General features: G+C 39.3%; 1 protein-coding gene across 1 annotated transcript in view; it reads right to left on the minus strand.

The window, feature by feature from the left end:
- The window catches only part of FRZB (frizzled related protein), a 32,070-nt gene extending 11,859 nt beyond the window's left edge, over positions 1-20,211 (minus strand). Inside the window, exons 1-2 of the mRNA XM_082630624.1 lie at positions 19,552-20,211; positions 12,491-12,538 (exon numbers count right to left, since the gene is read on the minus strand). Coding sequence (XP_082486750.1) covers positions 12,491-12,538; positions 19,552-20,029 — 526 coding nt within the window. The 5' untranslated portion in view covers positions 20,030-20,211. The remainder of the gene's footprint in view (positions 1-12,490; positions 12,539-19,551) is intronic.
- Positions 20,212-20,455: the final 244 nt, after the last annotated feature.

Raw genomic sequence — 20,455 nt, forward strand, 5'->3', positions numbered from 1 at the left:
TCCAAGATCTCCTACTCCTCTGCTAATGAAACTGAAAACTGTTTATTATCCTAGTATGAACATGAGTTTACCACCCTAGAACACATAGGAGTTTGTGAAATTAACATGCCCAGTGCTGCACAGAACCTGGTCTGCAATTCAGGGGAGCTGCCCTATGGTGCACTGCAGTGCCTGAGCCAGGAACAGCTTCACTGTCTCAACACTGGGGCTTCTGAGAAACATAGTCCCGAGTGGAAGTCATCACATCCTTCTTTATTCATTTTTTTACACATAAAAAAAGAATCAGCTCATTTATTGCAAATAAAGACAATAGGCTTTTTTAAAGGGTTCCATGATTTTACAAGTCTAAAAATTATAAGTACCTGACAATTATGAAATTTGATACTCACCAGACCTTAACTATTCAAGGCAACCTTGTTTGAGTTCAAGCTTAAGTATGATATGACTTTCTAACTAACCCTGACCTTTGTTTGAAATTGACTTCTGTTGGGTCTTCTCCAGAGCTGTAAGACTATAATTAACTTTGGCAGATTCCAAAACCCCTATAACCTTTCATGTACCATGACTTTGGAATACTACCATCTGTTAGTGAGTACTTTTCTGCTTTTTTTTTAGGAAAGGGCCTTAGATCTGTGCTCAAGATTTATTTTCAAAAAGAAAATACAATTCTATTTGCATTACAATTTCTATTATAACTCATTCAAGACTGACTCTAATCAGATCAGAGTTTAAGTAATTTTAATTTGTACCAAATGAACTATATGTTTTATATTTGACCCTGAAAGCCCACTTGTCCACCTTCACTCCATTTTAAGACACATAGGAGGAGACCACAACAATTTTTAAAACAGATGTAAAAAATAAAATGTTATGATCCTTAACTATGACTTCTTTACTGAGATCCAGATCTATATTTTCAATTGCCTGTAAATGGTGTCCATGAGCAAGGCTTGAGTAATTTTAAACATATGTCAATGTCCATCACACCATAAACTTGTCTTTCTTCTATAGAAATAGCGTTTTCTGACTCTACAACCCTGGGATAACTATGCTTCTCTAAATATAAGATGGAAAAGGAAAAGAGAACTAACATTTGTTGAACCCTTTGAGTCACTTACATATCATTCATTCTACAAATATTTATTGGGTGTCTATTACATGCCAAACTCTGTGCCAGGCATGTAGGACACCTGATGAGCAACAGACAATTCAGAATAGGATACAGACATTGAACAAATAATTACACACGAAATAATTTATTTTCATATGTAATACATCCTATGAAAGAAAAGTACAATGTGCAGTGAGAACATACAATTTGATGACCTAAACTAGTCTGGTCTTCAAAGTCCTCTGAGGAAATGACATTAAAGCTTGAAACCTGAAAGATCAGCTGTAGCTATCTAGGCAGGAACTACATCTTTATACATAAGATAGTGAAGAAGAAGACCATAAAGGAGACTGAGAAGGTGCATTCAAAGATGGGGAAGAAATACAGGAGAGTATAGAGTCAAAAAGCTGACAGAAGATGGTGTTTCAAGAGAAAAGGAGAGCTCTCTTTGAGGAGAGCACCCTCAAAGCTCAGATGACTTAAGAGAGAAGGGGGTCCTTTAAATTCAGTTGGCAAGGGGACTTCCCTGGCAGTCCAGTGGTTAAGACTCCGTGCTTCCACTGCAGGGGGTGTGGGTTTGACCTTGGGGAACTAAGATTGCGCATGCCGGGGGGCCAAAAAAAAATTTTTAGTTGGCAAGGAAAAGATGGATGAAAGCCAGAGGGACACTCTATCCACTGCACAAGAAGAAAAAGGAGAGAGGCTTTTACTTTCTCATTGAGGTATGAAGTCATCAGCTGCTGGGAATGAGAGGCTAAGAGAAGCAGGTTATGGAAGAGTAAGGAGAGAAGAGAAAGTATAAAACAGTTATTTTGGGCTTCCCGGGTGGTGCAGTGGTTGAGAGTCCGCCTGTCGATGCAGGGGACATGGGTTCGTGCCCCGGTCCGGGAAGATCCCACATGCCGCGGAGCGGCTGGGCCCGTGAGCCATGGCCGCTGAGCCTGCGCGTCCGGAGCCTGTGCTCCGCAACGGGAGAGGCCACAGCAGTGAGAGCCCCGCAACGGGAGAGGCCACAGCAGTGAGAGCCCCGCGTACTGCAAAAAAAAAAAAAACCCAAAAATTAAACAAACAAAAAAACAGTTATTTTATTGCGTGGAAAGGCAAACTTTCTAGAGAAACATGGTAGGAATGCTAGGTAATGTTAATCATGTATTTGAATTTTGTCTTGAACTTAAAGTAAAACCAGTCACCCTAGCTGAGTAATCTTCTCCAGCATCAGGAGTTGAGAATTTGCCAGGTGACTAAGGCAGAAGAAAAGATAGCCAAGGGGATTGAGGGTATTTTCAAGGGAATGATTATTACAATAGACCATGAAATCTCAGGTAGACAAGGAGGTTAGGGTTGAACAATAATAGTAAGCAGTATATGATGAATAGGTAGTCCCAGTGGAGTAACATTTTAGCAGTGATGATACTAAAGCAAATTTGCTGGAATGAAAAGAGATGGTAGGCAAAGAAGTGGATACTTGAAATTAAGATTACAGAGCTGGCACTACTGCTAGATGGCAAGGTACAGAATGTGCCCATGGAAGTGGATGGCTGGGATAGAACAAACAGGTTAGTGAAGTGAAGGAGTCAATGCACTAGATGGATGATCTACTTTATCATCAAAGTCATCAAAATGGCAACAGGGATGGGTGCCATTATGGAACATGTACAGACAGAGCTTAGTGCAGGGTGGGCAATGTATCATTTGGCCTTCTGGAAGTCAGTTTCACTACCTTTCTAGAAAAAAAGAGATGGTGAAACATCCCTAGATTCTACCCCTAGGACCACCTTCCCTCTTCCCAAAATTACAAGTCATGAAATGGACACTGTATTGAAAATCTAGAGGACATTATTATTCCTGGTGCAGTAAAAAAAACTAAAACAAACAAAAAAACAGAACCCTAATGTCCTGATCTCAATAATGAAGGAAAAATTTTAAAAAGAACAACAATGTATCTCTTACAGAATCAGGAACCATGTTGATCTGTACCACTAAGAAGATCTATACCACTGAGGCAGAGTCCAGGAAACACCATGGTTAAAAGGATAGACTTTTATTGTGAGACACAGCTGGGCTTGAATGTAGGCTCCATCTCTTACTATTTTTGTAACTTTTAATATCTAAAAGGTGGTATCTTGCAGAATAACTGGAGAATTAAATGAGATAATACACATAAAATACCTTTCACAGTACCTAGCACACCATGGCCCATAAATATCAGATTTATTTTTGCACAAGATTCACTGGGAATCCTAATCCTTCATTTGTAAAGACCATTTAATGGGTAAGATAAACAATATTTTCCCAAGGCTCCTTGCCACCTACAGAGCTGTGGTGCCTACCAAAAGTAAGCAAAGCGATCAGATTTTTTTCAGTAGTGCCTGACTCTGCTATTTTGATTCAGGTACACCAAGCTAATTTCTTTCCTGATGTAGGAAGTCCATTTGAACTATCATGTACACATCCAAAATTTGAAGGATCAAACTTAGCGAGCCAAAATGATCATGTATGTGGCCATTCTAATAAACATTAGTGCTAAAGAGTATGGCAAAATTAAGGGCACATGAGTTTAAATCCTATCTCTCTCCCTTCCTACTTATGTGGCCTTGGGCAAGTTACAAAACCCATTTCTAAACTAATGCTGGCTACCTCAGAGGGTTACTGTAAGAATTTAAAGAGTAATTCACATAAAGAATTTGGCACAGAAGCTGGTACTTAATCACTCATTGGATGTTAGCTAGTAGTAGTAGTAATATATAAGCAAACCAAAAAGATTGGAAGGAAGATACTTATGCAAATTCAAGAGCAGTTTATGAAACAGAAGAGATAATTTTCTAACAAAAAAATGATCTATAAGTTTGAGGATTAAAAATTTGCTAAATTTTTTCCTAGAGATAGAAACTTAATTTAGATTATTACATTTAGTTTGGGGGGAACTGTATAAAAAGAATAGAATTTAGAAATCATATTGGTATTATGCTCACACAAAGGCATACTATTTCACAGTAAAATGATACACAGAACTAAATGGGTAAATCTCAAAAGCATTATACAAAAACAAAAGCAGCCAGTCACAAAAGAGTACGTACTGTATGATTCCACTTCCATGAAGCCGAAGAAAAACATTAATTTATGGTAATAAAAATCAGACCTATGCTCACCTCATGGTGGGGTAGGTGATTGACTCGGCACAAGGGAGTTCTCAGGGGTGATGGAAATGTTCTTTATCTGGATCTGGGTGATAGCTACATGGGTATATACATTTGTCAAAAGTCAATGTGCCATAGACTTAAGAACTGTGCATTTTACTGTAAGTACCATTGACATAAAAATTCATACTTATATGAATTCCTTTCATTTTTCCATAAATTAAAGTGTCATGACTTAGCAGCTGTTCATTACATGTTTAAAATAATATTTATTTCCTAAACATATACATTGGGCAAAGAATATCATATTAGGTTCTATTTTGGATTAGAGCAGTATGTGGAAAATGCAATGAAGTTGATTGGTGAACTCAGGTAATATAAGCAGGCTTTAAAAAGCAAAACTAACATTTGCTTAATTTAGCTCAAAAAACAAACCTCGAACATTGTAATAAAGGTCTCAATTCGTAGTAATTTGCACTTTGTAAAGGGGAATTGCTTAAGATTGAGGGAACTAACACTATATTAATATGAAAAGGAAATTTAGTTTTATTCCTTTAGGATTTATGTCACTGGAAATTTTAAAATAAACTCTTTCAGAAGGTTTCTGGATCCACAAGTCATTCAGGACATACAAAATGTAGAGAACCAATGTGATATGCCTGTTTTCTCCTGTGAGATCTGAAGTGTTTGTTTTGTGATATATAAAAGAGGTCAATTAAGAGGGAATTCCCTGGCAGTCCAGTGGTTAGGACACTGCGTTTTCACTGCCAAGGGCCCTAGTTCAATCCCTAGTCGGGGAAATAAGATCCCCGCAAGCTACTCAGTATGGCTAAAAAAAAAAAAAAAGGTCAATTAAGAGAAAAGCAAAGTGGGTCTTTCAGAACATCATGCATCCACTCAATGTCAACCACACAGAAAAGAGGTGGGAGAAAACGGTAGTGCAGTCAACTGTTCACTCCTTCACTCCCTCCCTGTTCTTGGCATCAAGTATGCCTGGTACAAGGGGTGGTCATTAAATTTTTGATGAATGGTGGGTGGATGGACTAATAAGTTTATTGGTAGATGGACTATGAAGTTTCAGTACTGGGGATCTGGGAAAACAATGGTGCCACATACTAAAACAAAAGTTGCAAGGAGTAAATTTTTAATGAAAAGAAAATTATTAAATAATGTAGTATTTGAAGTACAAATAGGCTGCCCAGGTGGAAGTGTTTACTGGAGGAGAAATGTGGAACTCTACCTGCGAGAGTGAACAGAACTGTCACAAGAGTGATAATTAGGCCTATGTGGCTGAATGACTTCCAAAAGGAAGAACTTATTGTAAGGAGAAGCAGAGGTCAAGCACAGAAACTTGGGGAATGCCCATAGCTGGTGGACAGAAGGAAAAGAACTAGGACAATTTGGGTAATAGCTCAGGGAGAAGAATACTTAGGAATAAGTATTAATCAAAAGTGTCCAGGGACTTCCTTGGTGGTGCAGTGGTTAAGAATCTGCCTGCCAATGCATGGGACACGGGTTCAATCCCTGGTCCAGGAAGATCCCACATGCCATGGAGCAACTAAGCCCATATGCCACAACTACTGAGCCTGCGCTCTAGAGCCCGTGAGCCACAACTACTGAAGCCTGCGTGCCCTAGATCCTATGCGCGGCAACTACTGAGCCCACGCACTGCAACTGCTGAAGCCCACACCCTCTAGGGCCCGTGTGCCACAACTATTGAGCCCACGTACTGCAACTACTGAAGCCCTTGTTACCTAGAGCCCGTGTTCCACAACAAGAGAAGCCATCGCAATGAGAAGCCTGTATACCGCAATGAAGAGTAGCCCCAGCAAAACTAGAGAAAGCCTGCTTGCAGCAACAAAGACCCAACACAGCCAAAAAAGAAAAGTGTCAAATACTGGAAAGCAGTGAAAAAAGCATATATTTGTAAGCTACTATATAATTACAAAATACGATTTTTATCTAGCCTAATTTTATTTTCAAATAAAGGGTAGAAGTTGCCTCAAGTTAAGTCAGCCTCTATAGTCAGTATACATTTGCACCAAAAGAAAAAAAAATTGGACTCCTTCCCAAAATTAGTAGGAAGCCAAAGGGGAGGAAATAAATTTGGAGAAGGAAAGAGAGAGAATGGGTCTATACTACCCAAGCTAGGCATTGGTCATCCCAATAAAAGGGGTGGGGGTGGGGGGGCGTTGCCACGGCAGGCCTGGCAGGTGCAGGCAATCAAGAATCAACAGTTACTCAGCTGCTCAGAGGAGTTTCTCAGAAGCACCTTTGAAAAAGGGTCAGGAAGGTATTAGTGAAAACTGGGAGAGTACCCAACTTAACATCAGCAGATATTACTCATGTTTCCCTAATTTGAAAATATATCAGATATGGGACTTCCCTGACGGTCCAGTGGTTAAGACTTCACCTTCCAATACAGGCTGTGCAGGTTCGATCCCTGGTTGGGGAGCTGGGAACCTATGTCCCTCCTGGCCAGAAAACCAAAACGTAAAACAGAGTCAATATTGTAACAAATTCAATAAAGACTTTAAAAATGGTCCACACCAAAAAAAAAAAATCTTAAAAAAAATTTTTTAAAAAGAAAATATATCAGATATATACCAGAATTCAGCAGTCAATATGATCTGATTTTATATTAAAAAAACAGACCCAGAATAACAGGTTAAGTGATTTGGTCATGCTTACACAGTTAATTAGTGTCAGAATTTACTAACTATATCACCTCTTTGGGGAAATTTATGTTTTTCAAATACAAAAGCTCATAAATTGGTCACCATCACCAAGTAGAAAACTGGGGCAGGGGGGGATTCTTTTTCAGAATTGTTTTAATAAACAACATATCTTTTCATTGCACCATTTGAATACTTGCCTTAATTTTCTGTGTTGATTTGACAGATGAAGTGACTCAGCAGAATAGAACTAAAATTGTTTTTCTCCATATTCCATGTTATGGAAACTAGAGAGAATGTACACCTTATTATGATAGTGGATTTACAACAGCAAGACACACTCACAAACTGGAAGCTGCTCAGACATTCACTATCTCCCAAAAAAGAAGACTGTTAGGCTTTGAGGCAAAGGATAAATTAACTGGAGAGAAAGAATTTCATTTCCAAATTCCAGACAGAAACAGCTTGACACTTTTGAAAGAGGGGTTATGAGGGTTACAATGTTTTTGTGTCTTCCTCATTTCCTGCTTTATCATAATCAACCTCAGCTGTTACATTACTCCAAAGCACAAAATTTTGAGTGTGAACAAATTTTCTTTTCTTTTGGAACATGTGACTATGTCAGTGTGTTTCTTCACAAGCAAATGAGCTTGGTTTTGCCTCCCTGTTAATTTGTTTTCATCACTCCCATTATACCAGGGGACAGGAAAACATTTATAAAAGAGAAACAGTAAACACTGAACCCTGGAACACTGTATTCATTCTAGGTAGTTTTACACATTGAACTATCTTTGTGTATGAATTTATAGTGTCATTAATGTCTTCTCTCTTTCACAAACTGAAGTGCTATATTATTCTAACCATAAGTTCTACACAAATTGATAGCACATGCATGCGCTTGGCCTGAAATTTTGACTCACTAATTGTACTATATACTAATGAGGTTTTCTGTTTGTTTTCAGCAAACATGAATAGCAGGAGTGATCCTTAAAATAGCACCACTACTGGACACCAGTGATTTCCAGCTAATTTTATGACATTATAAGAACACTCAATTACATTAAAAAGGTAACAACATAATTCTAAATAAATCATTTTAATTCACTTGTGTTTTTTAAAAGATAAATGTTTGCTTGGTGCACACTGCCTCAGGTCAAATACCTGTCACTCTGATAAGATTCAGTGGAAATCAACAGTGAAAACCCTTCCAATCTAATGAAAATTGATGCTTCAAATTTATTTACAACTTACTAAAGATTCCACTTCCACCTATAAGACACCTTACAAGGCAGTACATACAGACCCAAATCAGTGCACACTGCTATTTCCAGAAAGTAAAAAAATAAGTATACAGTAACTAATTGTAGTTGTAAAGTTCCTGCAGAAACAAATGCAGCATTAGTCATAGTAAAAAAAAAAAAAAACAAAACTAGAAACAGCGCAAACATCCAGGAACATTAGAATGAATAAATGAAGTGTGGTACACTCACATGATAGAATACTATACAGCAATGAAAATTTAGAAGTTCTGCTAATGAAGAACAAAGGAAGCCCCCCCACACACACATGCAAACACACACTATATATATTAGGATTCCATTCATAAAAGTTGAAAATCAGGCAAAATTAATCTATGCTGTTAGAATTTCTGCTAGTGGTTACCTCTGGGAAGAAAGATGGAAGTAGTGGTTTGGAAGAGGCACAGGGAAGTGTTTCTGGAGTGCTGATAATGGTATACATCTTGATCTGTGCAGTGGTTACATACAAGTGTTTACTTTGTGAAAAGGCACTGGGCTGCATGCTTATGATTTGTGTCTTTTCTGTACGTATGCCATACTTCACTTAAGGGTTTATTTTATGGAAAAATGGAGTAAGTAGACTCCATCATGTCTCTCCCACTGAACACAGTTATAAAACAGAATGCAAGATGTTGCTACTTAAGGACTCTGAAAAGTAAACAGTAGCAGGAAGTTTGAGGAGAAGCTCAGTACCATCAGACTGATAGTGGGTTCATCATTATTTCCACCTCTAGTACCTCCCAGCCTGGTTTCAACACAGCCAGGAAGTAGGTATCATGCAGAGTCCTCCAGGAAAAGCCCCCTGGTTCTGACTCAGGAAGTCAGAAAGGGTCTCCTAACTCTCCATTCTCTTCTATCCCCATCTCTGAAGCAATCGTGGGACAGTGGTGGCAGCAACAGCTGCTGCAAGGGAGGTCCTTGGAAGCCTAAAATGCCGATGGAGGGGAGCCTTCCTTTCTGATTGGATGACATGTGGTGTCAAGAGACTGGGACAAACCCCCATTGCTATGTCCTCCACCACTTGGCCCCTGATACAGAAGAAGTCACAGAAGTATATCACAGAGTGGGATAAATAAAGCTCCAGCTTTCTGGCCAAAGGACAAAAAGGGGGAGCCCCCAAGGAACAGAAAAGTACTAAGGCAATCACAGAGAGGGAGAAGCTTGGGAAATGGTCCCATAAAAATACTTAGGAACTGCTGGGCTCACCCCTGGGTATATGTGAATCTGACACTAAACAGTATACTATAGACTTTGAAAACTCGACTATGGTATAAATCACAGCTCTGATCTCACACTGGCCACTGAGTAGTGTACACATGGGATAGATCTGAAAGGCACTGCAAATGCCTTTGGAAGTGGAACTGATATTGAAATCACAACCCACAGAAGACCAGTCAGAATTTGCAGCCTAACTCAGTTAGGAAAACTGCTGCTAGAACAAAAATATCACCATTCCCCATATGATTTTAAAGACCCAAAGTCTTAGAACATAATATTCAAAATGTCCAGGATCTAATAAAAAATTACTCTGCCCATGAAGAACCAGGAAAATCTCAATCTGTATGGGAAAGACAATCAGATGGCACAAATGTTGAAATTATCCAACCATGATTTTAAGGCAGTTTTATAAAAATTCCCCAGAAAGTAATGGTGAACACCCTTGAAATGAAGGAAAAGATAGAAAGTCTCAGCAATGAAATTCAGGATATAATAAAGAACCAAGAGGAAATCTTAATTTTGAAAATTACAATAACGGAAATTTAAAAGTTCACTGGATGGGCTCAACAGCAGAATGGAGAGGACTAAGGCAGGAGTCAGTAAACTTGAAGACAGGCCAATAGAAATTATCCAGTGTAAAGAACAGAGTAAAGCTGGGAGGGAATGAACAGAGCCTCTGGGACCTGTGGGAAATATCAAAAGGTCTAAAATTCATATCATCTTCAACTCACAAGTAGAAAAGAATGTGGTATAAAATATTTTTGAAGAAATAATTGCTGAAAGCTTCCCAAATTTGAGAAAAGGTATAAACTTATAGATACAAGAAGCTCAATTAACCCTAAACAGGATAAACCCAAAGAAATCAATGTCCAGACATACTGTAATCAAACTGCTAAAAAGTAAAGACAAAGAAAACATTATTGAAAGCAACCAGAGAAATCTGATGCATTACTTACAGGAGAACAACGATCTGAATGACAACCAATTTCCCATGAGAAACACTGAGGACAGAAGTAAATGAAATAACATTTCTTAAGGACTGAATGAACTGCCAACCCAGAATTCTATATCCAATGAAAATATCCTTCAGGAATGAATATGAGATGAAGACATTTTTAGATGAAGGAAAACTGATAGAATCTGCTGCCACCAGAACTGCTCTAAAAGAAGTATAAAGGAAGTTCTTCAGACACAAGGGAAATGATACTAGAACATCAGGGAAGAAGGAAGAACAATAGAAATTATAAACATCTGTATAAATACCGTAGGCTATTTTTCTCCTCTTGAGCTGTTTAAAACATATTTAATGTTTGAAAGAAACATGAATGGTTCAAAGAGAAAATACTACATTGTCTCATGGAAAGACAGATATATATATATCAGACAGACACATACATGGGTGTGTCTGTGTGTGTGTACACACATGTGTACGTGAGAGAGAGAGAGAGAGAGAGAATGAGAGAGATATACATTCAAATAACCCAAGAGAAAGCTAGGAAATTAGAAAACCAGCAAGAATATAAAAGAACTAAAAAAAAGTATCAATCAATGAATCTAATTGACATTTAAAGAACATTCCACCCAATAACACCAGAATATATATTTCCAAAGTGCACATGAAACATTCACCAGGATAGATCATATCCTGGGTCATGTAATAAATCTTAACAAATTTAAAAGATTAAAATCATACAAATTATATTCTTTGACCATAACGGAATTAGAATAAAAAATTAATAGCATAAAAAGAACAGAAAAACCTCCAAACAGCACCAAATTTAACAACACAATCCTAAGTAAGGCATGAGTCACAGAGGTAATCTCAAGGGAAATTATAAAACATTCTGAACTGAAGAAAAATCAAAATAAAACCTATCAAAATTTGCAGGATGCAACTAAAGCCATTCATAGACGCAGAGCACCTAGAACTCTTAAGTGTTGCTGGTGCAAAATTGAACAGTCATTTTGGAAACAGTTTGGCAGTTTTTTATGAAGTTAAACATACCTTTATCATTTAGCCCAGTAATCATATTCCTAGATATTTACCCTAGAGAAATGAAAACTTACATTTACACAAAAACCTATACACAAATGTTTATAATAGCTCGGTTGATGATAGTCAAAAAGTGGAAACACCCCAAATATCCTTCAAGACATAAATGGATAAACAAATGGTAATACATCCAAGTAATAAAATATTCAGCAGCAAAATGGAATGGACTATTGATACATGCAAAAACTTAGATGAGGGCTTCCCTGGTGGTGCAGTGGTTAAGAATCTGCCTGCCAATGCAGGGGACACGGGTTCGATCCCTGGTCTGGGAAGATCCCACATGCCGCGGAGCAACTAAGCCTGCAAGCCACAACTACTGAGCCTGCGCTCTAGAGCCTGCGACCCACAAGTACTGAGCCCATGCGCTACAATTACTGAAGGCTGTGTGCCTAGAGCCCGTGCTCCACAACAAGAGAAGCCACCGCAATGAGAAGCCTGTGCACCACAACGAGGAGCAGCCCCCACTTGCCGCAACTAGAGGAAGCCCACGAGCAGCATCAAAGACCCAATGCAGCCAAAAATAAGTAAATTAAAAAAAAAAAAACTTAGATGAATCTCAAAGGCATTTTGTGTGTGAAAGAAGCCAATGTCCAAAGGTTACATACTCTATCATCCCACATATGGCAATCTCAAAAAGACAAAAGTATAGCAATGAAGAACGGATCAGAGATTGCAGTGGTTAAGGGTGGGAGAAACTCAAGGGAACTGGGGTTTTCTTGTTTGTTTGTTTTGAGGTTATGGAACTGTTACGTATACTGATTGTGGTGGTAGTTACACAAATCTAAACATGCATTAAAATTCAGAGACCTATACACCAAAACAAAAGATCAAATTTTACCACGTTAATTTAAAAAATAAAATTAATACAAATAAATACTTTTATTTGTTTACTTTGAAAATATAAGACACAAACTTCCCCAAATAAGATCTGAATATCTAGGTAACATCAAGACTAATCTGACCACAAAAGAAAACCAGGAAGATAGTGATATACTCACCACTGCTTGCCCCTCTACAGTTTCCATTACTAGAATCCATAGGAAAATCTGAAAGGAGGTGATAGAATAAAGTAAGAATCATAACATATTCATTATTATTTCAAGAATTCCCATATTAAAATCTAATTCAGTCACACGTTGATTTGGGTAAGAACCCAGGTGTCTCAAGGAAATTGATTCTTGTTAGTGTTGTGAGGTTGACACTATCATTTGTAGGTCAAATAAGGACACAATGTATTCTTTCATGTGATTGACAGTTGATATACTCTTTTGAATCTTCATCAACTGTGCATACTACTTCAGTATTTAATAAACAAAGTTTCTGAGTTTCACAAAAACTTCCTGTAACTTTAAAGCCCATGAATATATTAGGTATTCACCCAACACATTTCTTGATGGCTAAAAGAACTAAATACACCTCTTTGATAAACAGATGTATCACACTTCACTGGCATACATTTTAATTCTTAGTGCTTAAGGAAAGCATGCAGAAAGCATTCTTGTGCTCTGGGTTAACTGCACACTAAACAGTTCGTTAGCAGAAAGGACGCCTACCATCCAGGGGACTACCCAAGCCAGTGCAATTAATAGACACAGTAATAATTGGAAAGTGCCATCAACTCTTTTCGTGATCCCCAAATCCCAGAAAATGATAAAATGATAAATGGTAATGAAAATGGTAATTATGTAAAGTTCTTCTTTGTTCTAGTTTAGAAATCAGCCTCTAATGAATAACACTGAGTGCCCCAGCAAAGCACTATGCTGTACCTAATTATATGTTCTTACTGACACTTCAACTCAGTACACTTACACAAGCATTTTACATTTGTATTAATACAGTATGTTAAATGAGTTTAATGCCTCTGTTTATCCTAATAGAAAATAATGTTCTTCCTCTGTCCTTTTTCTTCACAGGTCATATCATGAATAAATTAAACAAGGAGGGGTAATACCATTTTAGAACAATAACACCCAAAATCACAACTAATGAATTACTTTCCCAGGCTTAGTAATCATTAGCTGGTATTTTAAAAGGTATATCCTAGGGAGTTTCCTGGTGGCCTAGCGGTTAGGATTCTGGGCTTTCACTGCTGTGGCTAGGGTTCAGTCCCTGGTCGGGGAACTGAGATCCCGCAAGCCTGCGGTGTGGCCAAAAAAATTAATAAAAAATAAGAAAAAAAGCTATATCCTAGGAAAGATGGCAGTCACCAAATAAAAATATAGATAATTAGGCAACAAAGACTTGATTCTAAAATGTTTGGTTCCACTCAGGTCAGATACTATGAATTCTATTCTTGAATAAGTCTAATAATCATGTGATAATATGCATATGATTTATACAAAGATGATCTCTCCGTAAATTAAAAAAGTATATTGATCCACATTTAAAATAATTGCTTAATGTCAAAAGGTTGAAATAAAACTGAAAGATAAAATTCTTCTCTTGGAAAAAGAAAACCCCTTTAAAGCAGCTGAACCTGGGAGCTTGGTTTTCTTCTTTTACTCTTATTCATAGGAAAATGTTTCTACACTTTTTAAAGTGCTTAGACATCAGTTGTTAGAATTATGAGAAAACCAAAGTTTTCTGATCATAAATAATCCAAAAAAAATGTTTTCAGAAAGTTAAACTTAGGAATTCTAACAAAATTATCCTAAATTAAAATAGTGGGTATTATTAGTAGGTTTTAATGCCCCAAGGATTTCAGGTAGGGGTCATAGAGGTTTCCAGGAGAAGAGTTCTAAAAAAGAGCTGGAGAAGGAAAGGAGGGTTTTCCAAATAAAGAATAGCGCATGCAAAGGTCTGGGGTGAGAAACCACAGGACTCATCAAAGGACCTGCAAGTCTTCCAGTGGGGCTAATAGAGTGGTGTAAGCAGAGAGAAAGGAAACTAGAGAGGTAAGAAGGCATGAAATCATGAAGACTAGAGGCAGATATCAAAGGATTTTAAACAACAGATTCGTACTTCAGAAAGATCATCCTGTTGGAATAGGGAGGCATCATACTGGAGGTCAGCAAGCCAATTATCATTCTAGCTCCATAATCCATGGAAGAAATGGTGAGGCCAAAACAAAGAAAGTACCATTAGGGAAGAAGGGGAGGGAATTGGATTCAGAGTAGATCTAATAGCACTTGATACCTATTGAATGTGGGGGATACAGAAAAGGGTGGAAGCAAAGCGGACTCCCAGGCCTGGAGTATGGGTGTGGTGGTGTCTCTTAACAATATAGAAAATACTAGAAGAGAATAGTCATATGAAGGTAAGGAGATGACGAGTTCACTCTGGGGCCTGCAGAGACTGAGGGGCTCAGGGTTAGACAGGAGGGTCTGGAATGTATGTCTTCTGCTGTCTCAGAAGTGCAGAGAAGTACTTATCTCTTATCTCTTGGAATCCATTGTCCAGGACTGTCTTCTATTCTCTTAGGCCATATATAAATAGGCTTTTGAAATGCAATGAAGAAAACTTGTTCCTTTAACTGAGATCTGATGGTTGAAAGACACAGATTCTCTGTACAGTTAGTATCACCTATTTCTTCATAAGAGAGGAAATATAGCTTAGAACAGGTCCTGGTTTGAATCTTCTTTTTATTAATAGCTTTATGGACTTGGTGCACTTAACTTCTCTAGATGCTTCAGCTTCCCTTTGTGCAGATAAGAGTAATAGTATTATAACTACCGTGCAGTTATTATGAGAATTAAATAAATTAATATGCATTGCCCACTTAGAACAGCACCTGGAACATACTAGGTGTTGTTAGTGCTTATTCTGTGGCCGCTAATGATTCCTGTTCTGAGAATGACATGTCCTCTTCCCAATCACATTAATGTTGATTTACCATTTATCATTCACTTCACATGAATATTTCTTTTTGTTCTTCACAATCCCAATGTTAAAGTCAAATGACTTGCTCAAGGTACAACATTAATGGCAGATCTGGGATTCCAACTAAGGGCCCATAACTTTAAAACTGGTGTTCTTTAAACTGAGGATATATAGCCAATTCTTAATCATTTAAAACTCTGTATGGTGGTTCTTGGTCTCCCCTTTTGATACATCTAGTAGGAGAAGAAAGGACAAATATAACTTAGTTTTGCTATTTATAGCAAACAACTACTTAGAATTTTGTGGGAACAAGATAAAAGTGAATTATTGAAATACAATTTGGAAACTACATAAGATTCCATTACCACTGATAATTGTGTTAGCTATAAATCGAGCTTAATATAATCGCATTCTAAAATACTCTTCTCTACCCCATCCAGAGTGCCTTTCGATATTTTACATTATGAAGAAGCTTTAGAATCATGTTTTCTCTCTAGTCTTAATCTAAAATGTCCATTTCTCCTTTCCATTCCATTTTCCTCCTCATATCACACTAAATAATTCTCCCTTCTTGGTATTTGGCCCCTCAAATATTTGTAGAACAGGGCTAAAGAAAAGGCTGCCTGTTCCCCAGAAAGTGGAGAAATGATTAAACAGCAGTGCATGCATGTGAAAGTTGGCACAGCTCTGCCAGGCGAGAGAGGGCTGGGAGAAATGTGCTGGGCAAGAGCTGGGGTGACAACAAAAAGCAGCAATGACTGAGGAGCGATTATAAAGCCCTTGGCATAGCAAACCGGGAGGCTGTATAAACACCAGTTAACTATCATACCATAAATTTTCTTAAACACTCAACGTCTACATTTCTGAGATAAACTATTTGTAACTAATAGACATCCATCAGACTCATTCTTTATACCTATTGCTCCCAAAGGGATTTGTTCTTGAGCCTGAGGTCCAGGTCCATTTGTGTACAATGAAATACAAAGTTTATATTCAGGAGAAATAAGATCCGCTTTCCCAGTTAGTGAAGCTTGTTTCTCAGAGTTGAACTGAGAAAAGATCTAGGCCGTATCTGCATTTACCAACAGACCATGTTTGTCCAAAAAAAAAACCCAAAAAATCAATTTGAATAACAATGATACTAATGGTAAAATAGCAATAGCAACAGCAGCAATTTGTTGAAGACCTACTATGTACCAGATGTCCATGGGATGTAGGCAGTATGTCCCCATGTTACAGATTAGAAAACTTTGAATTGAAGAGGTTATATCATTTCCCTATAGTAACAGTTGGTATGAGGCCAGAGTCAAGATTCAATACCTACCTAGTCTGCCCCATACCCTTTACTCATTATACAATATTACTCACTATACAATATTATACCTTTACTCACTATACAATATTAAAGCACATACCCTTTACTCACTATACAATATTAAAGATTTGACTAATGTCTTAATTAACTGGCTGAATGACTAAATTGAACTGAATTCTCAGATAAAGCAGGTGTACATGCAGTCTCAACTCTCTAGTAAATATACAATGTGGAAAAAGAGTAAACTTCATGTGAATTTCTTAGTAATAATCAGGAAGATACGATCTTTTCTTTATAAAAATATGTTTGCCCCTAATATTTCAAAACAAAAAATAGTTTGAAGCAATATTTCATTTCAATAAGATTTTGCTTTGTAAAGTGTCCTTAAACTTGTCGGTGGAGTCATAATGTACTACAAGGGAACAGATCTGTGTGAATGGTAGGATTTGAAAATCCTCTTGACATTGAAGGAAAGTAAAAGGCGGTTCCATTTTATTCAGGGAGACCTCATTTTTATATTCTGTTAGATTCCAGGCATAAGGCATAGGAACTCTGTTTATACCTAGAGGAAGGAAAAAAAAACCCTGCTTTGTGAGCTACCATATCCCACTGAACCAAGGAGCACATTGCACCGTAAATTAAACTGGCCACATGTGGTAGCTCCTAAGTAATTCCAGGTGCCTGACAGTTTGACCCAGGATAGGGAGTGTAATTTTCAGCAAGCTGGCCTTGGAATCCACCATTCCATTCCCCTTCCCCACCTCCCCTTCAGCTCCCTCCTGCCATAGTCTCTGATTCACACTGAGGGTTATGGTAAAGGGAAGGGGAAGGGAGAACATCACTAATATACAGTTCCAACTGCCACCTACCCCTACTTCTTTTTCTAGCAAGGATGCTGTCAGCAAAGCACATTATGGCATTTGAAAGCAGCTTAGCAATCAGGTTCCATGGACTGACAAATTGTTTCCATGCATGTCCTATTTGAGGGCTTCAATGAGGCAATTGTTCTACATTTGGTCCATGATGATAGGTAACTTAAGGGACACTTAAGGAAACTGCTTTCCATTCATATTGACCATGGCTTTTGAGAGCCATTAACCTTGCCAAACCTCTCTCATTTGAGGTGCGTCTCTAAGAGAGGTTTCAGAGCAAGAGGAGGAATGTATTTCAGTGTGAACCGTGGCCACCTCATTCCTAGCCCTTGGTCTGAGAAGAGCACCAACATTTAACTAATCTAAGTGTCTGGCAGACCAGGGCAGCAACTGAGCTCTCCCAGTGTCTGCACAGCCTGTAACGTTAATGAGTACAAAAGCTCAAGAGTGCTCTTTTAGACCAAAGATTAATAAGAAATACATTTCTTTTTGATTATTTTAAACAACCAGTTGTTGGTTCGTCATTAAAATCAAGACGACAATAGGGGTAGTCAAAGGTGATAAACTGAGGTGACCATCAAAAAGCTCTTGAAATCTTTCTGCTCAGTATGGTTTTGCAGCTATTTGTACAAGTACTTTTCCCCTCCCCACTCACTGTATGTTAAGTGGGTCAATGTGCACAGAAAGCAATTTTTCCAAATCAATTCCCGGACCACCAAGAACTATTTTACCTAGAAACGGACTAAGGACATGAGCTTAGGCTGAGCAAGTTGAGAGGCAGAAGAAAAAGTTGATTCCCCAGAAATGAACAGAGGAGGAGGTATAAAGACATCACATCTAAGGGCAGAGTTGATCTGGGGAGGGTGTGAAAGAGGACCAATCATAAGAGATTGGGTTTATATTTAAAGTATATGAAGGGTGAAATTTTCGCATTTTGGGTAATTGGTAGGAATGATTTTGAGTTAGAATTAGACTATAATGAACTAGGTTTAGCTGGGGTCTTAAGAGTTATGACTGCCCAAACACTAGTGAGAAAACAACTTGTGATCGATTCCATTTACTGTAGAACTGCAATAAAGTTTTACAGTAGGGAAAGATTGAAATGAACCGGTGGTTGATGCACACAGAGAAAGGGCATAAAATAAAGTATCAAAGACAAATTATTTGCAGAGTTTAAGAGTGGGATAAGGGGTGAGATTAAAAATAACATCACATGAGTGTATGATGATAACGCGCCTTAAATATAACTCCTTTCATCCATATGTCATTTACAAAATGACTTGAAGGCATGTGGGAATGTGAAAGGAGCCCAGCAATTTCACTCCGCCAGCTCTGTGGCTGCAGGAAGTCTCAGGAGCTAATTAGCAGTGCATGGCAATGTTTCCCAGATATTTCAGTCTGGAATGGAAGAACAATTTATCTCATTGAAAGGAGGGGGAAATTTAAGGTGAAGGTAATTGCTCAAACTGGATGTTGAGCAAACACATACCACTAACATCTGTGGGTTGGAGTAAGGTTACTGAATTATCTTGGCATTTTTAACGATTAGAAGAAAACAGTTCTTCAGTTCTCACCATACAGTCTTGACAAGTAGCTAAACAAGAGGAATATAGAAAACTGATGACTGAGAATGCAAGAGAATCAGGCAAGAAAGTTAAGTGATTCTAAACAAATTAAGAAAGTAAGAAAAAAGCATCACTATAGGAGATGTGGTTACTTGGACACGTAAAGAAGAAGTGAAGGGGCAGTGTTGAGTAGAAGTGTAACGGGAGTGGAGGGAACTGAGTGTTTTAGAAAGACAGATCGCCTATTGAAATAGAGTGCATCCGTTGGAAGGGTGATGAGGTGAGAGAAAAAAAAGGCATGGTGCTCGACAGAGCAGTAATTAAGAGAGACATTAAGAGAAGTGATCCAAAGAGAAAAGACAGAAATCAGAGAGTAAAGGCGAGTAACAAGGACTCCAAGAAGTAAGCGGCTGGAGGACGCGCTTGGGCGTGGGGCGGCGGGGGTCGGGGGCGGGTGGCGCCGCAGGTTGTGCAGTGTCAGGACTCACCGGCTCCGTCTGCAGTGACGATGGCCTCGGGAGAGATGCACACGCCGCGGTCATAAACCGGCAGCTCCTCACAGGCCAGGCTTTCCGGCCACGAGTGGCGGTACTTGATGAGGATGGGCTCACAGCCCTGCCGGGCCCGCTCGCACACAGACTTGCAGGGCTTGATGGGCTCGTGCTGGAAGTCAATGGTGCAGATGGGCGCGTACATGGCGCAGAGGAAGAAGAGCAGATCCGGGCTGCAATGGGTGCCCAGCAGACCTTCGAACTGCTCGATGGCCAGGATGGCGTTGGCCTGGGTGCTGTGGTGCAGGTGGTTGGGCATCTTGGTCATGTTCCAGGGCAGGGACTTGCACAGGGGGATGCGGACGGGCTCACAGGCGGCCGCCCGCGCTCCGGGAACGCGGAGCAGGCAGAGCGCAGCCAGGGCGAGCAGCCCGGCCCGCAGCAGCAGCATCCCTCCCGGGCTGCCGCAGACCATGATCCCGGCGGGACGGGGCAGGGTGCAGCAGTGCCGAGGACGCCAAGAGGCCCGCTCCGCCGTCTCCTCCTCCCCCCTGGAAGTGGACACAATTATCTGGGAGCTTCTCCTCCCCCGGCAATCTCACAGCTTCCTTGGATCAAATTCCCCCAATGGGGTACCACGAGCTTCGCCGAGCTCCAGACGCCGCCGCCCCTGCCGCTCCTGCAGCTCTGGCTGCTCTTTCCCGATGTCTAAGCCTTCTGGGGCCGCAGCGTCTATTTATTCCTCGCTCCCTCTGGCAGAAGCATCGGACTTCGCAGATGAATCAGATGAGAGGAAAGCAAGAGGAAGCGAGGGAGAAATAAAAACAAAAGTAGATTCAGCTGAGGTAGTTGGAGCTCTGGGGTGTCACCTCCCCTGGATTACAGAAAGGTGCTAAAAGAA

The sequence above is a fragment of the Mesoplodon mirus genome (genome assembly GCF_964341445.2).
Source record: "Mesoplodon mirus genome assembly, chromosome: 8".
NCBI classification, from domain to species: domain Eukaryota; kingdom Metazoa; phylum Chordata; class Mammalia; order Artiodactyla; family Ziphiidae; genus Mesoplodon; species Mesoplodon mirus.